General features: G+C 50.7%; 1 protein-coding gene across 1 annotated transcript in view; it reads left to right on the top strand.

The window, feature by feature from the left end:
• ABCA13 (ATP binding cassette subfamily A member 13) overlaps window positions 1-19,251 on the top strand; it is a 353,566-nt gene that overhangs the window by 128,012 nt on the left and 206,303 nt on the right. Inside the window, exons 28-32 of the mRNA XM_027538443.1 lie at window positions 442-622; window positions 2,988-3,206; window positions 7,272-7,468; window positions 12,080-12,237; window positions 13,456-13,686. Coding sequence (XP_027394244.1) covers window positions 442-622; window positions 2,988-3,206; window positions 7,272-7,468; window positions 12,080-12,237; window positions 13,456-13,686 — 986 coding nt within the window. The remainder of the gene's footprint in view (window positions 1-441; window positions 623-2,987; window positions 3,207-7,271; window positions 7,469-12,079; window positions 12,238-13,455; window positions 13,687-19,251) is intronic.

A 19,251-nucleotide genomic window follows, 5' to 3' on the forward strand; every position in this document is an offset into this window, starting at 1 on the left:
TTGGATCAGCACCACCTATTAACCTCTGGAGACTTTTGAAGTCTTCTCAGGGTGGACTGCATTTTCCTCACAAATACAAATACAAATCTTACAGAAGATTTGGATCAGCACCACCTATTAATGGTCACCTCTGGAGACTGTCAGTTATGTGTAACTAATCTGATATTGTTCTTCTGTGTATATGTATATATAAACACGTGTGTGTTTATTTTTATTTTCTTGCAAAATGTATAACGTAAGGGCACAGAACCTTGCAGTCACTGCTTTCATTTAAGTTTAGCCATCATAAAATGTGCCTGTTGATTTAGGTAGAGAAAGATTTTGGAATTGTTTCGTAAGTTTCACAAATTCAGGCCCGAGGTAGCCGCTGGGTTATCACGTATGAACATTGATTTAGAGACTTTTGAAGTCTTCTCAGGGTGGACTGCATTTTCCTCACAGGCTCATCCCTGCAAAACGGGAAAGGAGAGCTGGAAGGAGGCTCCCCCGGCGTTGTCCTGCTTTCCGTGACCAAGGAGCATGATCGCCACAAGGCGGGGGTCTGGGACCTGACCCTGACCTTCCACAGGGACCAGATCACTGCGCTGCTGGGGACCAACGGGGCTGGGAAGACCACCGTCATGTGCGTCCCACTCCCCTTCTCCCGCCTTCCCTCCAGGGCTTGGGTTCTTAGAGATGTGTTTACCTGTGAGATAGGGGCTGGATCCCTTTTTTGTTTGTTTATTTTTGTTTAGTTTCAGTTATTGTTGTTCAGATGCTAAGTCCTGTCTGACTCATTGTGACCCCACGGACTGCAGCACACCAGGATTTTACTATCTCCTGGAGTTTACTCATATTCATGTCCCCTGAGTTGGAGATGCTATCCGACCATCTCCGTACAGAGTTTACAGACACATCAGAAAGACAGCCCTCTCACTAGAGCTGCTGCAGGTCTGAGCAGACTCAGGGGTAGGGGGGAATCTTTTAAAATAGATTTAATTCTTCTTTTATTGCCTGCAAAATGTTCATGGGTTTACTTTGGCCTTTGAAAAGTCTTATGACATTCTTTTCCCCCCTCCGACTAAGTTTAATTCTGCTTGCATACTTAGAGGAAGATGAAATTTTAATGATGTTTGCAAATTTTTTAACACTTCAGTATTTTTCTTTTTCATGTTCTGCTTTTTATGTGGTTGTGTTTTTGTGAAGCCTTTATTTTTGATATGGGATCCAGTGGTTCCAGATTTGCTTAAAGAATCGGATCATGTGATCCCAGAGAAAGAATGAGCTGAAACACTCACAGTCCACAAAACAGCCCCAAGTTGGCTGTGGAAATGGGGTATTTTTAAGGCCAAACCACCCAAATTATGGAGTTTCTGTTTTGAACAAGTGACTTTCTTTTTGTTCTGTATTAGTAGGGCTAAATAAAGTATGCTTAGTTAACACAAGGAAAGGGACTATTTGCTTCAAGATTCTTAACAAAAGAAGAAAAATAACATTCAAAAAGCTTCAGCAATCTCTTATTGACAATAAATTGAAAAGAAAAATCTCTTTTCTTGGATGCTGAAAAAGAACTGAAGATTTCATGAAGGATGTTTTTAGTGTTTTCAGATTGGGAAATGTTGCACTAATAATGACTCCGAAAGCCAGCCTCCACACTGAGTTTTTACTAATGCACGTTTCCTGCAAGAAAATCTGGAGTCTGTGTTTTGCACAACGAAGAGAATTAAATTAGGAGTTTTCAGATGTTTTGAGGGTCGCTGGCTGCACTGCTTTTAGTGACTGTTGGAAATCGGTCGTGAGTCTTCCCAGCAATGTCTCTTCCTGGCACTTCTCGGAGGAGAGGCTGAGAGGCTGTTTCCGGGCTGGTTGTCACCACTTGAAATGAGGCACTCTGAGGTGCACTGATATGGGTATACTCTGTGTGATTGTACTCCCCGGTGAGGTCTGAAAACCATATAGCCAACAGCTGTCAGTCAACGTTACTGAAGTGCAGTTTATTCCCAGGAAACAGTATATGTCCAGGTGTGCATCTGATGAGCTGGGCTTGGCTAAAGCTGCACAAAGGCTGGGGGACAAACAGGACACCGACATGTGAACCCTCCCCCTGCTGGCCCCTGGGCCTCCTGGATCCTGCCCCCTGAGTGACCACAGTCCTGCTGTTTGAGGCTGTGGTTCAGTTAGAATTTTCTAGCATTTCCTATAATGGAGTCGTACTGAGTCTTCTGTTGGTATGATGCTTGGAGACCCACACGTGGTGCTGTTGCATCAGCTGTCAGGTCCTGAGGAGTCCATGCCATGGAGACACTACAGTTCATTTATCTTTTCATCTGTTGGCGCAGTTGAGGCTGAGTCCAGGTTTTGGTGATGATGGACATTCACGTACATCATTTGTGTGGACGTAATATTTTAAGTTCTTTCTGTAAGTAGTTAGGTGTGGTTTGCTAGGTGCTGTGGTGGGTATATGTCTAACTTTTTAGAAAGAGAACATAGTGTAAAGCATGAATAATAAATGACCTGAACTAGGAGATGGCAGTCCTCAGGTGTCCTGTGGGCTGGCAGACAGGAGCTTTGGAGACGAGCTCTTGGCTTGTCATGGATTTGACGTTGGCAGGTGGGTGACTCAGGCATGGAGGCAGGAAGCTTGGCTGCAGGGCTGTGGGGGGGTGATGGAAGTATGAGCTGCTGCTTGGCTCACATCTAATGATGACTTGGGTGGTTAGGCCATCCATTTAGGCTGTTTCCTCATCTGTGAAGACCCTTGAAGTCATCATCGAAAACTCTCAGCAGGGATGGTCATTGGGCACAGAGCATCCTAGGCGAGCATAACCCGATCACAGGCCCACGTCCCACCAAGCTCTGTCCAGCTTTTGTCTCACCATGTAGCAGGCGCTGGCGGGGGAGGCTGGCTGTGAGCTCCCCACGGGATGCAGATGTCCTTGGGGCCGCCGGGTGGTCAGGGCAGCAGCACATCCAACTCCCGTGCCCCCACTGACGTGTCTTCTCTGCAGATCCCTGCTCACAGGACTCTACCCTCCCACGTCCGGGACCATCACCGTCAATGGCAGGAGCCTGCAGAAGGACCCGTCTGTGGTCAGGGCGGAGCTGGGGGTGTGTCTGCAGTGGGATATCCTGTTCGACCGCCTCACGGTGCTTGAGCACCTGATGCTCTTTGCCTCCCTGAAGGCACTGCGGGGGACTCGCCAGGAGCTGCGTGAGCAAGTCCACAGGTGTGTGACACCACCTCTGCCCCCTGCCCTCCATCCTATGTGGGTGTGGGGGGTGCAGGGAGATGCCTCACGAGCATCACCGCTGCCTGTATGTGTGAGAAGAAAGCGTTAGCAAGTGGTTCTAATTATGGAATTACGACCCCAAACCTGGGATCAGAAAATGTCCCAGGGAGGATACCGAACCTGGTCTGTCCTCAAGGAGGGAGCAGACAGCATGGGGACTGAGGTCTGTGTCCAGAGTGTGGGTGCCTGTGGGTGTCCTGAAGTGAAAAGGACGGGTGGGGGAGTGAGGAGTGGGTTAAGGAGCCTGAGCAGTCCTGCTGAGGAGTCTAAATGTCACCCTGCAGATTTGGGGTTATGGACTGGAGGGGGCAAGCAGCCCGGGGCCTGGAAGGCGTACCTGTGACCCAGGGTGGGTACCAGGCCTGGCTGGGGACGGGACATGGAGAGGCCGCAGGGGAGGCCCAGGTCTGAAGGCTGTTGGAGGCCAACTTGACAAACTGGGCGTCCAGGGTGGGGAGGGGAGAGTCTGGGGTCCGGATGCATTCCAAGGGGAGCAGAGGACATGCGTGTGGGGAGAGGAGGCAGGGGCTGGGATGGCAGGACGGGCTGGGGTCACGGAGCTCCTCCAGTCTCACAGAGACTCACAGAAGCGGAGCCCACAGGGAGGAGAGGACCCGAGGTCCCTAGTCAGGAAACAAATTGGTGTCTCCAGGGGGTGAGTGTGGCTGGGGGGCCGAGGGGTAAGATAGGGCTGGAGTGGGGCCTGAATCCAGTGGGGGAGCTATGATCTAGAAGACGCGGGGTGGGGTTGTGTGTGTGTGGCAGCTGTGGCCCAAGCTGGGCTCTGCCCCTTGAGGGGACCGTGAGACCACAGTGTGGAAGCTCCTCACTCTCAAGCCAAGTTCATGAAGCAGGATATCAGTCAGGCCTGACCCATGGGGGACCAGGCCAGGGCGTAAGGACAGATGGTGAGTCACTCATGTGCCTCAGAAGAAGAGGGGCCCCTGAGGAACTATGACTGTTACTGCTTATTGCTGCCTTAAAATATGTTTGCAAGATTTGTTTTGTAAAATAAGGATTTACAGTCATGTGGTTGGCAGCTAACTGGTGTCTAAGGCCGTTCACCACCACAGCGGGACTGACTCACATCCCGTCTTCAGAAGTGGCTGCTGATGACAACCACACCAGTGATGATGGGGACTCAGATACACAGGAAAACATCTACTTTGCACCAGTCAAGCCTGTCCTAAATGACAGCAGGAACTTAGGGAGAAATAGTGCACATCTCTAAAGGACAAACTGGTTACATGCTACCTACACTTTTAAAAAAATTCCCAGGCCACCAATTTTCATTCAAAGTCTGCACCTACCCTGGACCATGGCAGACTTTGCTGTGCTGGGGGCTGGGCCCAAACCCAGCTCCTAAGGATGCTCCGAGGGCTTCATCTTCTGATGTGGGCACAGCAACCTCACGGGTTATCAGTTTGCTGCTAGTTACCTGGCAACGACGCTGGTGTGCACAGAGGTAGGTGGGGAGAGATCATGTTTTAGGATAGCCATACTCCATTAGAGGAGCAAGGACTGAAAGCCCTGATTCGGAGGCAGGGCTATCAGTGTCAGCTCCTGTGGCAGCACTTGGTTCCCCTAATGGCCATCTTGGTTACAATCGAGCTGATACAATCTGGGGTAGACTCCTTAGAGAGAACATTTGTCTAGAGTCAGGTCTTTACCATTTTGCCTTTTATTTGAAGGAGAAGGTAGAAGTCAAGAGGGGAACTTAATCAATGGGATATCGTGATGCGGTTAGTGTTAGTCCTGAGGATTCTGGCAAGCATCACAAGGCATGAGCTGCAGGCTGGCTTGTTTGATGGTGATGAGACCCACAGGGGCATGTGTGCAGGTGGACATAAGCAGAGGACACAGCACTGAATCCTGTATGCTGCCATGTGAAGAGGATGGAGGGATGAAGAAGGACCTGCCAGGAATAACCGGGAAAGAGGAGAAACCAGTCCATTAAAGAGCAGGGATCAGTGAGGAAGGAGGAGGGATCAGACCATTAAGGAGGGAGAGGTCTGGTGCATCAGATGCTGCTGAGGGTCAAGTAACATGAAGACTGAAGCTTAACCTCTGGACTTAGTGTGAGGAGGTTGCTAGTTGACTGGATCAGAGCCATCTTGGTAGCACAATGGGGAGGGAGGTCTCTCTGGAGTCAGGGGAGAAAGGATGGAAGAAGATTAGAAACTGAACTCTTCTGAGGAGTTTTATGCAAAAATGGAGCAAAGATGTGCGACAATATCAAGATGAAAGAGAAACAGACATTTCAAATACTGAACAAACCACTGAGGCAACACAAGGTGGGTGGCTTTCTGGGTGCCATCCTGTGAGCAGTGGTTGGGATCTGTGGGGGGTGGCCGTGACACTGTGGCGGGCAGAGCCTGTGGACACAGGAAGCAAGGAGGGGGAAGGGAAGAGAGTTCCATTTTGTGGGAGTGATAGCTGGAGGCAGGGACCGGCTGGCGAAAGGATGTGTGGGAGAGGATGGGTGGAATTGAGCCTCTGGCGGGGCCGTGGATGCTGGAATCAGCCAGGTCCAGGGTGTGGTTTGGTCCTGAGTGGCTAGGAGTGTGCTGACTTCAAGATCAACAGAGAACGGGGAGGGTTTTGGTTTAAGGTAGAAGTGTAATTAGGATGTGGATGTTTGAGAACATCTGACATCTCACTGCCTTGTTTTTGTTTTCTGTGTCAGTCAATCTCTGGTTAATGGAACTAATGGGATTAATCCCCAGAGGGTCACCTCCTCTGGAGCGGGAGCCACCAGGTGGGAAGGGATTGCTGGCTTCTAATGGGAATAAAGGTCAAGACAGCCCCCTGCTGAGATGGGCCACTTGTCCTCTTCCTCCCAACTGGGCTGCTGTCCACAATGGGAGCATCTGACAAGGGCAAAAACTGCTATAAATGTAGGTTGAGGTTCACTCCACAGGAAATGCAGAGCCACATGGACTAACGGTCCAGTGGGCCTACTGACAACCAGACCTGAGAAGGGAGCCTGGGCTCCTTCTGGGTCTGGATGAGGAATCTGTCAACAGTGAAACGTTTACTCGTTGCTCAGGTGCAAGTACCTGGGATTTTACTGGTGTTTGCATGAGAGTTTTGCAGTTTTCTGGGTCCCAACAGTCTTGAAGCTCAACTGCATGGAACCTTGTAATCCCTCCTCTCCCCCACTCCTCCTCCTCTGGCTGCTCCTTGGCCTCGGGGAAGTTGTGACTGGCCTGTGGCTCAGACGGAGGGAATCTACTGGGTGTGGGTGCTCAGAGGAAGGTTTCCTGTGTGTGTGTGTGTGGGCGGGGGGATAGGGGGGGACGGTGCTGCTGCTCCAAGAGGGGGCTTAACAGAGAGTGAGATGAAGTAGGTGGTGACAGTTTTAAGTGTTCACGTGTTACTGGGCACATGGTGCAGAGTGAGAGGTTGCTTGTGAAGTGGCGCTTCCTATGCATCGGAAGATGCTGGGTGTCTGCAGTCAGTGCGGAGATTGGAAGTTCGTGGAGAGAAGAGGGCTGGTCCTCATGTTAGCGGCATCTGTCGCTCCTGCTCTGCAAACCTGGGCTGCGTCCCAGGTACTCAGGCAGGAAGGGGCTGATGCGGAGCTAGTGCTCCTGGGCGAGGTCAGTCTTCTGTAGACGCGTGGATGGACAGTGGGCGGCCTCTGCCTGTTGCTCTGACCACACCTGCCCATCGGCCATCCTCCCCAGGGTCCTGAGGGGATGGAGGTCCCTTGGCAGGTGAGTGAATCCAGAGGGGACACAGCACGTACTTCCTACAAGCAGGACCCACCCGGCACGCCCTGCTGCCAGGGCCTCATGCTGGGTCCCTGGATGTGGTCGTATCTGGTCCCCAAGGAGGCCGGCACTGTGGCGTCAGGATCATGGGCACGTGGTTCTGAGTCCCGCCATGTGTCCGCGGATGAGAAAAAGCCGAGTCCTCGCGGTGACTGTTTCCTTCCAGAGTGGGACGTCAAGCGCCGCTGAGGAGTCCGGGAGACTGAGGGCTCTGTTCTCGTTTCAGAACTCTTCAGGATGTGGGGCTGACGCCACACCAGCACCAACAGGCTCGAGTGCTCTCGGGAGGCACGCGAAGAAAGCTGTCCATTGGCATCGCCTTCCTGGGCGCGTCGGGGACCGTGGTCTTAGATGAACCCACCAGCGGGGTGGACCCGTGCTCCCGCCGTGACATCTGGGACATCCTCCTCAAGTACCGACAAGGTGGGGCTCAGCGGAGCGCTAGTTTTCTTCCCGCGATATCACGGAGGAGGGCGGTGCTTTAAGTTCTCTTTCCATCCTATCACCGTGAAGGGCTGTGCTCCATGTCCTTTTCCCGCGATATCACGGAGGAGGGTTGTGCTTTATCTTCTTCATCCTGTCACCGTGAAAGACGATATCGCTCTGTTTTTTCTTGGGTATTGAGGTGGAGAGGAATGAGGCCCATGTCCCAATAATGATACATATTCCCAGGGAAAAGAAAAATTCCTGGAACTTTCCTGTCGGTCCAGTGGTTAAGTCTCATGGCTTCCAGTGCAGGGGGTGTAGGGGAACTAAGATTCCACATGCTGTAGAGCATGCTTCCCCCCACCTCCCCCCAAACAATAAAAAAATTACCCAGGGGCGCATAGAGAAGAGACACATCCATCGTGACCTCCCCATGGTATTGGGGGTCTGGGGGTTGCTCAGAACCAGCAGTGGTGTCTTTCGAGCATGTTACGCATGATACGAGCGGACACAGCACTCATCCACAGTGGCTTCCATTCTGGAGTAATTTTGGGATTGTCAGAAGGGGTATCCCAACTAAAATCTGGAAAAAAAGAGTTTCCTCACTTTTTTCAGTGAGGAAACTGAGACACAGAGAGAAGGGTGTGGGGTTTGCTTAAAGCCAGCCTCAGAGGCGGTTCACCCAGCCAAGGGAGGAGTGGACATCTGGTCTGGAGGCTTCAGGTTTCTCGTCTTTGTTAAGGTGAATTTCTAACTTGAGATGGGCAGTTACTGATTTCCAGCTTCTCATTTCTCCTGTGTGACAGCCAGAAAACATTGCTATGGGCATTTTGTATAGAAACACTGGAATTTGGAAAGAAACCTCAGGAATAGGGGAACATATCTTGTGCTTCTAGACAGGTGTGGGAGCGTCAGTGGCAGGGTTATTGCTGATTCTTATAAAACACAGTTTTGCTTTTCTTTTTGCCCTTTTGGGTACAAAGCCTTTCTGACTTGACCTGAAACCTTCACTTCCCTGAAGTTAGGGTTTGCTCCTTAAGAAATGCAAGGAGAAGGGACCCAAAAAAAGTCATCAAATCCTCTCCTTAGGGCAGGAAAGATGCCCCTGCCACTTAAAGCTTAGTCTGGGGTCAGGGAGAAGCCCTGAAAGGACCATCTTATCCTTTCTATTCCAGAAATGTAGAGGAGCTGCAGAAGGACACAGGAAAATCAGATGCAGGCGTGGTTTTCTATTCCTTTCTGGGCACTGGCCTGCGCTGGGCAATCATTCCAGAACCATGAGGTTGTGCCGGGGGCACAGATTCATCGGACCTGGTGCAGCTACGTCAGAGCTCATGAGGCCAAGCAGGACCCTGGCCCAGGGCTATGCCCAGGGCAGGTGTCCTGAACTTTCACAATTCCCAGCTTCTGGACTAATAGGGAGCAGAGCCTGCCAGGGAGGCTGCCTGGAGGGACTAGGTGGGCCCTGGAAGCTGGGAGAGCCTAGGGAACGGGCAGCCAGCTGGACTGAGGGGCCCCAGGAAGTAGGAGGTGCTCGAGGCCATGGACTGACCTTGTCTGAGGCTCTTCTGTACAGGTAGGGCAGGGACAGGTCTGAGTCATCACCTGGGGCCAGGAGACACTGACCACACTGCGCCTGACCACCTCGCCTGCCCATTGCTCTGAGATCCCATCCATCCACTTACCTAAGGCCTTCTGGGGAGGAAAGTAGAGACCAGCAATGAAAACTCATGACTTTTGAACACCATTTAAAGGACTGATGGAGTTTTGAGATAAATGTAAATCATTGCCCTGCTCCTGGAGTGGGGGCAGATGACAAGGATGGGTGAGAGGCAGACAGATCAGTAGATTTTGTTTCCCTGCTCGCATGAATTGCATACCGCTCGAATTTCATACCACAAGTTCATGGCTCTTGTTTACTTGAAAAATCAGAGTTGGGGTCTTCATGGCTCAGCTGACAGAACATTTGAGTCACAAGCTTAATTTTAATTGGATACAAAACTAGATCCAATAAAAATCTCAGAAATAGGCAACTTTCTTCAGATTCTCTTCCTATGAGTTAAATGTTTTCTCACTGTTCTTGGTCGTTTGGCAATGGTTGTCTTTCAGGGGCTCCTTGGAAGACTGACTCACGTGCAGAATCAGGATTGGGTGGGGGGTCCTAGGAGGGAAATATGTTTTCAAGAATCAAAATGTAGTCGTTTCTGGAAACAGCTCCAAGCCTCCAGGCAGCTGGGCCGCAGCTTTGTAAACCAGATCTAAGCGCAGCATGAAAACAAGCGACCCCTGCTGAGTAGAAGAGGGTTCTGCTGGCAGAATTCGGGTGTTTGGGGCTCTGTCTTCCTGGGGCCTGACCCTTGTTTCCTGCTGAGTGACAAGCAGTGCCGACTGCCTGGTGACCAGTGCTTCTGTGCCTGCCTTAATGGGAGCAATAAAAATGGAAAAGGTACCAGAGCAAATCAGTCTGCTCATCCCCCTCCTGCTCCACACGTCCTATATGGCCTGGAGAAATGATCTCACCCCTCTGGGCAAACAGTTTTCCTGTTTGCAAGTGGAGGGGTTCATGCTGCTGGTAGGGTGGTGTGAGGTGTGTGTGAATGTTTACAGATGAGCACCTGGTACGTGGGTGCCTGGCCAGTGGCCGTTCATCAGTGCTGTTAAACAAGAGAAGTGGGTGTGGGAAAGATCACTTCCTGAGGAGAGGGGTTCAGAGGCAGCACCCGAACCGGGGAAGCAGTAAAGACGTGTCTTGCAGAGTGACACTTGTCCGTTGAGGGTTGAGGTGTGTCTCAAGTTGCCTAAATGTCCACTGAGAAGCATCAAACATCTGTGAACTTCATCTACATTTTTGGGGAATTTACATTCCAGCTGACTTTAATTTTTAGATGATATGATTGTCTGCAAACACATCATCTGGTCTCTTAACTCCAGATCAGGGACTGAGCATATTTTCTTAGCCTTGAAGGAACTTGTGTTGTGAGGGGATTTGGCTTCGGTCTTCGGGACACATCTCTGGTGAACAATAGAATAGGCACATACCTTTTAGGTAAACTGGAGAAGGAAATGGCAACCCAGTCCAGTATTCTTGCCTGGAGAATTCCATGGACAGAAGAGCCCGGCAGGCTACTGACCATGGGGTGGTAAAGAGCCAGACGTGACTGAGCACACATACACCACGTGGTGAAAGTGGCCACCATGCCCCCTGCTCCTCGTCACTCTAGGGTCTACATAGCATGGTTTCCTTTTGATGTAGTTTTTAAAAGATGAATTGAGAATCCTGGTCTTTCTATCTTTCTCTGCTATTTAAAAATATAAACTCAGAGTTAAAATTGGGCTTCCCAGGTGGCGCTAGTGGTAAAGAACCCACTTGCCAATGCAGGAGACATAAGAGATGCAGGTTCAATCCCCAGGTTGGAAAAATCCCTTGGAGGAAGACCTAGCAACCCACTCTAGTATTCTTGCCTGAAGAATCCCATGGACAGTGGAGCCTGGCAGTCTATAGTCCATAGGGTTGCAAAGACTCAGACATGACTGGAGCGACCTAGCACACAGGCATGCAGAGTTAAAATCATGTTCAGTTTTTGCTCTTGGAAAATTTGCTTTTGAGATAAGAATCAATCAGTGTGTTTATTCAGTAAACCAGAATAGGTAGAATTGGGCTTGATATAGGCTTGTGGGGGAATGTATTGAGTTGGCTAAAAAGTTTGTTCAGAGTTTTCTGTCACATCCCCAAAAAACTTCTTGGCCAAGCCAATAGAAAGTAAAAGTTCAGAGAATGTCCCTTCATGTAACTGACATGAAATTTATGAAAATGCCTTCTAGGCTCTCTGGCCTCGGGCCCCCTGAGGTCAGTTTGGGCCCTTTCTTCCCCCAGAAAAGGCTGGAAAATGTGACCAGATGTGAGAATTCATAAAGGATACATATAAGCTGATCATTTGTTTCTGCGAAAAGTGGCCACATGCCCTCTTTCTTCCTGGGGAGGCCCTGGCTCATGCCCACCCCTCCCTCGCCCCCTGCCCAGTGCCCAGAATGCTCTCTCTGTGGCCTTGGCTGCTGTGAGCTCTTCCCAGGAGGAGGTAAGTGTGGTGCCCCCCATGACTCGTGGTCACATCACTTGACAAGGGCGTCGACTGGCCCCTTGGATGCTACCCCGCCCTTCACAGTGCTTACTGATGTTCTCACACAGCAGCAACAGTGCTTCCATAGGACAGAGCTTCTCCCAGCATCCGGCAGAGGTGGTAGTGAGGTTGAGGGTGGAGGGTCAAGGATCAGAGGACAGAGAAGGATGTCCCGTTCAGCTGTCTCTTTGTGAATTTCTCCTCTACATCCACTCAGTGATCTGTCTCGGGGCTCACACATGGGGCGACTGGACCCGGGGACACCCTGGCTTGCCCCTTAGTGTCACGCCTGGTGATGGTGGGTTTGCAGAAGCCACGTCCTAACCCCAAGGTGTTTCCGGGGCTCTGATTTGGGGGGTGATCTCAACTGACTTAAAACCCTGTGATGCTCTTGACACCACCAACCCCCTGCCCCAGCTCCTCCACTGGAGGGAGGGGATGAACCCCTGGTGTGCCGTGCAGATCTGATGCCCCTTTTTCTGGGTTGCAGGTCGGACGATCATCTTCACCACTCACCACCTGGATGAAGCTGAGGCACTGAGTGACCACGTGGCTGTGCTGCAGCGGGGGCGGCTCCGCTGTTCTGGGCCCCCTGCCAGCCTGACCCAGGCCCACGCCCAGGGGTTCCGCCTGACGCTCAGCAGGCAGGTGAGACCCTAGTAGCGGACACAGGGAGACGTGGCCCTCCTCGGTTGGGGGAATGGAGGAGACAAATCGAAACTGTTCCTCAGTTACAGCATTTCCACGTTGCAGTCAAGTCATTCAGCAGATCTTCATCCCAAATCCAGGCAGGGCCTTGCTGGCTGTGGATCTTGGGGGAGGTGACAAAATAGGGGGCGTGCTTTCTGCACAGGGTCCTTGGGGGTCTCAGTCTTTGGGGAGGAAACAGTGTGGCCGAGAAAGTGATAAACAGAGCATGGTCACTGGTGGGCGCGGAGTTGGGAGGCAGAGAGGTGGGAGGGCCTGGGATGAGGCTGGGAAAGGAGGGGGTAGTTAAGTGGAAACCTTTGTGTACAGAGGCCCTGATGCTAAAATAAGTTTTACAGCAATGAGTGGGGCCTCACAGACACTTTCTGTCTGCCAGGAGGAGTCAGGTGGGATTCAGGGCCCCTGATGGGAAACAGGGTTGGCCTGAGAGGCTGGCTGGGCACCACCATGGCCCCACCTGTTCCCAGGTAACTTTCTGACCCTGATGCTTGGTTAAGAGGCTAAAGCTATACCATAGAAAGGGTGAAGTCAGAGTTCTCAATGAGAGACATCCTCATTGCCCTGTGTCAGCTGGAGGCGGGCGGGAATTGCTCTGGGGCTGGGATTCAGGGCTGAGGTCTCTAAGTTGCCCCCTACCCCCGCCCCCCCCTGAGTCTTGATGGTCTGACCCTTGGTGGCCCTGAGCCCAGGTTCTTATTTCCTCTCTATCTTATCTTCCTCTCTATTCTATCTTCCTCTCTATTCAGGGGGAGTGTCTTACTGTCCTGGGGGAGGGGGCATTCCTCCATGGGTGGGGGTCCTTGTCTCCCTTTTAGAAAGGCTCAGCCCCATATCCTGTGGTCCAGTTGCTGGGCTGGAGTGGCTTTCAGGATTCTCCGTAGGCAGCGAGGGTGTCCGTAAGCATAGACCTCCTGGGGGCCTGTTTCATGTACCTGGGGACCAATTAGTGTTACATCTTGCCTGGCCAGCTTTCCCACTAGATTTAAATTTAAAAAGGAAAAGGTGCAATGCATCCTGGAAATGCTGTTTCTTGATTTTGCTGCTCGGAGTTGAAATTTCAAAACAATTTGCTTAGGGGTAGAGGTGAAACCAGTTAATGTAAATTTAGTATGTTTGGGTTTGCTTTCCTTACTGTTCCCCTGCTTTATTGGGGGGTAGCCTTCTGTTCCAGAGGCTGATGACCCGAAGGACACAGCTTGTGCCACGTCTCTGATCCAGACCTACCTCCCGCAAGCATCTCTTCAAAGCAGCAGCCAGGGCGAGCTGAGCTACGTGATCCCTGAGGGTGCAGACAGAGCCTGCTTCAGAGGGCTCTTCCAGGCCCTCGACCAGAACCTCCACCAGCTGTGCCTGACAGGCTACGGGCTCTCAGACACCACCTTAGAAGAGGTACCTGCTGATGAGAGATACTCGAGCAGGCTTTTCTGGTTTGTGCTTTGCCGCTGTGCGTGGGAGAGACAGAAGGGAAGGACGCGCTGGGGACCCTGTGCATTTTCATTAACTTCCCAGCTCTGATTGGTGGCAGGCATGGCATTTATATGAATTTAATGCACTCGATAGGTGACTGGTTCTTTAAGGGGGATAGCATTTTTATATTTGAGAACTTTGATTTCTTTAATCCAGAAGCACTAGTTCTCCAGACAGTTTCAGCAGCGGGAGGCTGGCTGGTCCTGTTTGCTCACCTGGAGGCGTCCCCTTTTCTCTCTGGACCTGGTTCTGCTCAGAAGTCCCAGCCCCACCCTGGGAAAAGATAGGCAGAAGCTCCCACTTGGGAACGATGCTCCTCCCACTCTGCTCCCCTCCATTCCCCCTCCCCCAAGGGAAATCGTGCTGGTGCCTGCCCCTCAGAGTATGGGTGTGGTTTCTTCATGAATGCTCCAAGGAGCCAGAGGCAGGCTTTTCCTCCAGGAGGAAGTTGCTATTTTGTGTAGACAATCCAATGGCAAGCTGTGTGTGAGGGCCTTGAGGTTGATTGTGAGCCAGATCTGAGTTTTACAAAGCACTGCAGATTTCAAATAAAAGTCAAGTGCTGAAGGTTAAAAACGTCTGGAAAGAACCTTGGGCCACCTTCTCTGTATTACCAGAGAATAGTAATAGAGTAACACCTGGGACTTTCAGTGGCCACGAGAATTAAAATACTGAGGCTTCTAGAGTGTCAAAGGCTGAACTTCTGGTTGGGTTTTGGAAGGGATTTGGGGGCTGAAGGCACATCCCTGGTTGGGTTAGTGATGCAGTAGGTAAGGCAGCCACTTGTGTGTAAATCAGTGTGACTCCAGGTGACAGCGGCCACTGCAACTTTTCTGTCGAATTGCTGCTGCGAATAAGTGGTCATAAAAGATTGGAAAGCAGTAAAAGATTTGCAGTGCTACAAGCAGCTTTTACGCATAGAATGTATTTGATTTTCCCTTCCTAACTCTGTAACTTATTATTCCTGTTCTAAGGTTGAGGCTCCGATAGGCTAATTTTACCCTGGATTGCAGGGCTTATAAATGATAGTGCTGCTCTTGGACCTAGGTTTTCTGAGAGTGGGTCATGTTGAATGGGTCACCATTGGGGGGATGCTCTGGCTTCCATGGACCATCAGCTGCCCTCTTGTTCTTGTGTAAAGAGCAGCTGAGGCCTATAGGACAACAGGGGATAGCCTGATTCACAACCAGGAAAGGTGGATACGAGCTGCTTCCTCAGCCAGAGCTTGGAGTCCCGAACCCTCTTTGTCAGGGCCGGCTTTCCCTCTGTCGTCCTTCCAGCTGAGACACGGATGCTTTCCCCATTGAGAGGCAGCTCTGATCCCACGGTCCTGGAAGCTCTGTGCGCCTTCTCTGCCTGCCCCACTATGGTCCTTTCCACAACCCCCTCTGACTTGCCATCTTGCGCCTAGGATGCTGAGGGTCTTCTGTGCCCAGCTGCACTCTGCTGCGCTGGTGCACGCTTGGCCCAGTGGCTGCTGATCAGCATTGCCTTGAGAGCTTGCTTGGAGGTTCTAGTAAGGGAGCACAGCTGCTTGTACACCCTTGACCGAAGCCTGATCCTTCTCTATCAGGGATGGTCGTCCTCTTCACCTGAGCTCGCAGCTTCAGAAGGGATACCCATGCAGTGGTGAGGGAGGAAGGGCAAAGACCCCTAGGCAGCCAGGTCAGCCGAGTCACCCTGGCGATCAGCGGAGTGACGGATGTCACAGCCAGATCGCCCTCACATCCTGATGAGTGTTTGCTGAGTGGCGGGGTGTCTGGCTTGTGGGGACAGCCTGTCACCATGGAGGTGGTGAGTCTCAGCCCACACCTTTCCCCCTCCAGTACCTGCGGCCTCGGATGAGTCATTCAACTCCTGAGCCTCAGTTTTGTGGTCTTTGAAATGGAATAATTATTCCAGAAATTACCCGTAATAGTTAAATGCCTGGAATGAACCAGGCAAAGCAGTAAAGGTCCTTCTTGCCTTGGAATGTGAGACTGTTGCTGCGGCTTTGGGGTAACAGTGGAATTAAATTGCGTGTATGCTCCAGGAAAAGGCATCTCTTGCCCAGGGCCTTTGGCTGTCATCCGACCTGCCTGTGTGGATGTAGCAGACGGGGCATTTCCCAGACCCTCTCCCACGATGCCTGAGTCAGTGGGGTTGGGGTTCTCCTTTGACCTGGGTGGATGGCCCGGGCAGCTGCTTGGAGCCCCGATGGGTCTGGACTGTGGTTATGCCACACACCACTGGCACTGTCCTCTGAAGTCTGGATGACCAGTCTGAGTCATCCAGGAACCTAGTCACTAGTTACTAGCAAGCTCGTGATCTGTACAGTTAGGAGCCTCTGTGTGGTGTGAATCACAGCTTCTCTGCAGATGGAGAGGAGGTGCCTTTGGGTGTTGTTTTGCCAGCCTAGGTCACCTGAAAAAGAAGACGAGTTTTTTTCAAATTGTTAGAAGAGGGGTTTGCCAGTCACGCGCAGACGTGTTACGCACTGTCTCTCTGGAGTCATCTTGTCGCTGGATGTTTCCTAGGGTATGTTGCCTGGTGTGGACAGATGGACGCATGTCCTGCGCTCGCTGGACTAGCTAGGGCCGCCAGGCCTGAGGGGGCATGGCTCAGCCTTTTGGACCAAACACACTCACCAGTAACAAGTGTTCACCCTTCTCACGTGTGTGCTCACTTATTTACGGCTAAAGCCATAGCTAGAGCAAGTGTTCCTTCGTGTAAGTGGCATCTTCCTCTGCTGCCCGGGAAGCAGGGAACCTCAGGAATCCTGTGATGCTTGTTGCGAGGTGGAGGGAGGTTGTGGGGAGGGATCGGCCTATTTTATGGCTTTAAGCATTGCAGGGAACGTGGTGAGGAGGGTCTTTAAGTTCTGGGCAGATGCTCAGCTTTTAAATGTTTCATTAATCAGTGCGCTTCGTGGAACCAGTCAGTACTGTCTCGAGGCAGCATGAACATCCAAGAAGAGGCTTATTGAGAACTATGCTTTATGTAAATCAGATCCTTCAGTATTCTTAGTAACTCCCTCCCTTCCCCCTCTCTCCTTCCTTCCCTCCCTTCTTCCCTTCCTTCCTCCTTCCTTTCCTTCCCTCTCTCCTCTCTCTCTTTTTCCCTAATCGCTTCCTTCTTTTCTTTCAAATGATGGTTGTGGCTGCATGTTCCAGCCCTGCCCACAGCAAGGAAGCTTCAGGAGGAGAGATGGCAGCCCTGCTGTTTACCTGTTTGTTTGTATCACTATCATCTGCCAGGTCTTTTTAAGCCAGTTGTCTCCTTCATAAGCGTTATTCTTATTGCATGCTGAGTTGCTTCAGTTCTGTCTGACTCTTTGTGACCCCAGGGACTGTAGCCCGCCAGGCTCCTCTGCGTGGGATTTTCCAGGCAAGAACACTGGAATGGGTTGCCATGTCCTCCTCCAGGGTATCTTCCCGACCCAGGGATTGAATCTGGGTCTCTTAATGTCTACCTGCATTGGCAGCAGTTCTTTACAACTAGTACTACCTGGGAGGCCCCTTATTTCGGTAAAAGCTAGACAAATTGATGGAAAATTGACTTGAAGTGCAACAGCAAGCTGTGGCCTGCTGAAGCAGAGGAAACAGTGAGGTGACCTCTGTCAAACTGTTGACCATGGCTACATGGCTGACCTAGAACATGTGTGGTGATGCCTTAAATGCTAGGGATTCTTATCTGCTGACAGGGTTCATCTCGGGGTAGAAGTGGAGGTTTCTGTATGCTCCCCTCATGCCTGGGCGATGATGACCTGCCTCAGGAAGCCCTGGTCTGGCTGCCTCGTGGGATGGCCCTCGAGGTTTTGGCAGAATTCAGGGAGGCCCAGCCCAGGCACTGAACGTAGAGCCCACGGGTTGTGGTCCTGCCTTCAGGCTATGGGCACGTCTGCCCCCTGCGCTCTGTGCCTCCACTGAGGAGCAGGGAGCTGGGCTGACGGAGGGGACCCCAGCGTAGGCCTGGTGTGGTTCAGTGTGACTGGGGCCTGCGTGGGAGACTGCAGCCTGGGGCCACTCTCCCTGGATGGGGCATCCTTGGGGCCTGCACCCCATCTCATGGGAGTGTCCCTTCTCCTGCTGGGCTCTTTCACCTGCCAGCCTCCTCTCTCAGCCTCCCCTGGGTCCCCCTCTCGTGGCTTCTCCCTGATTTCTGACCACACCCAGCTCACCCCCATCTCTTTCCTCTCTCCTCCGTGGAGACCTTCAGCTTGTTAGGAACCTGCCCAGAATTTAATTTATTTCTATTTTCCTTTATATAATTTGCATTTATTTATTTATTTTTGGCCAAAGGGCACGTGGGACCTTAATTCCCCAGCGGGGACTGAACCTGTGCTCCCTTCAGTGGAAGTTCAGATTCCTAACCACTGGATGCTGAGGGAATTCCCTTGCCCAGAATTCTAAATTAGGTTTGAAATCTCATTGCATATATATATGTGTGTGTGTATATAAAAGAATCAGGAGTTACCCAATTAACGCTATTTATCTCAAGCAGTATTCATTTCCCGCATAACTGTTATCTTTATGGCTACATAATTTCTAACATCAAGCAGTTCCACAATGCAGTTTCTCACTTCTGCCCTGTAGGGTACTTAAATCGTGTGCAGTGTTTCCATACTGTCAATAAGATGATGCAGAGCTCGGTGAACAGGGTGTGGGGGGCGTTCTGCTGTCCTCGCCTTAGAGTCAGAAGTGTGATTTCTGGGACAAAGATAGGAACCTTCAGACCTGTAATCATGCACCTGTTTGTAAGCCCAGCGTTTTTTCCCCTGGTAACCCCTTCCCCGAGTCCCCGAGTCGTCCCCTGTCCCACTGGGGAGGAGGGAGTGTGAGGTCCGGGGAGTGAGCGGGTCTTGCTGTCAAGGGAAGCCGGTCTTCCATCCTAGGCTGGAACTCCATGTTTCTCATTCCTAAAGGAGACAAATCTTCCCTAACTTTCACACGCAGTTTTCGTCTGGATCGAGTAATATAATAATACTGAGTACAGGTTACAAATAACAAGGAAACACACAAAGGTGAAGACTTACCAGTATTACTTTTTCTGCTGCTGTGTCCAGAGTACCCGTGCAGTGATTTATTCTGAAATTAAAGGTTTCTTTATATTTTTAATGTCATGATCAGTGTTCCATCATAGCATGACTTCTAAAAATGGTTTTTATGCTGTATTCCTTAAATATTCCTTTCTGTTTAGTATCTGCCTTTCTTCTCCAAAATATTTTTACTTTACCCATACATGTTCTTTTTGAACACTTCTTTGATTTTGTTGAGCTATAGTTGATGTAAAATGTTGTGTTAGTTAGTTTCTGGTGTACAACAAAAGTCATTCAGTTATATATATATATATATATATATATATATATATATCAGATTATTTTCCATTATAGTTTATCAAAAGATATTGAATATGGTTCCTTTCGGGCATTTTAAAATCCTCCTTCTCTTTACTCTCTTTTTAAAAAAAAAAATATTATTTAAATTGCATGCAGTAAAATGCATTCTT

The sequence above is a fragment of the Bos indicus x Bos taurus genome, chromosome 4, assembly GCF_003369695.1.
Source record: "Bos indicus x Bos taurus breed Angus x Brahman F1 hybrid chromosome 4, Bos_hybrid_MaternalHap_v2.0, whole genome shotgun sequence".
NCBI classification, from domain to species: Eukaryota; Metazoa; Chordata; class Mammalia; order Artiodactyla; family Bovidae; genus Bos; species Bos indicus x Bos taurus.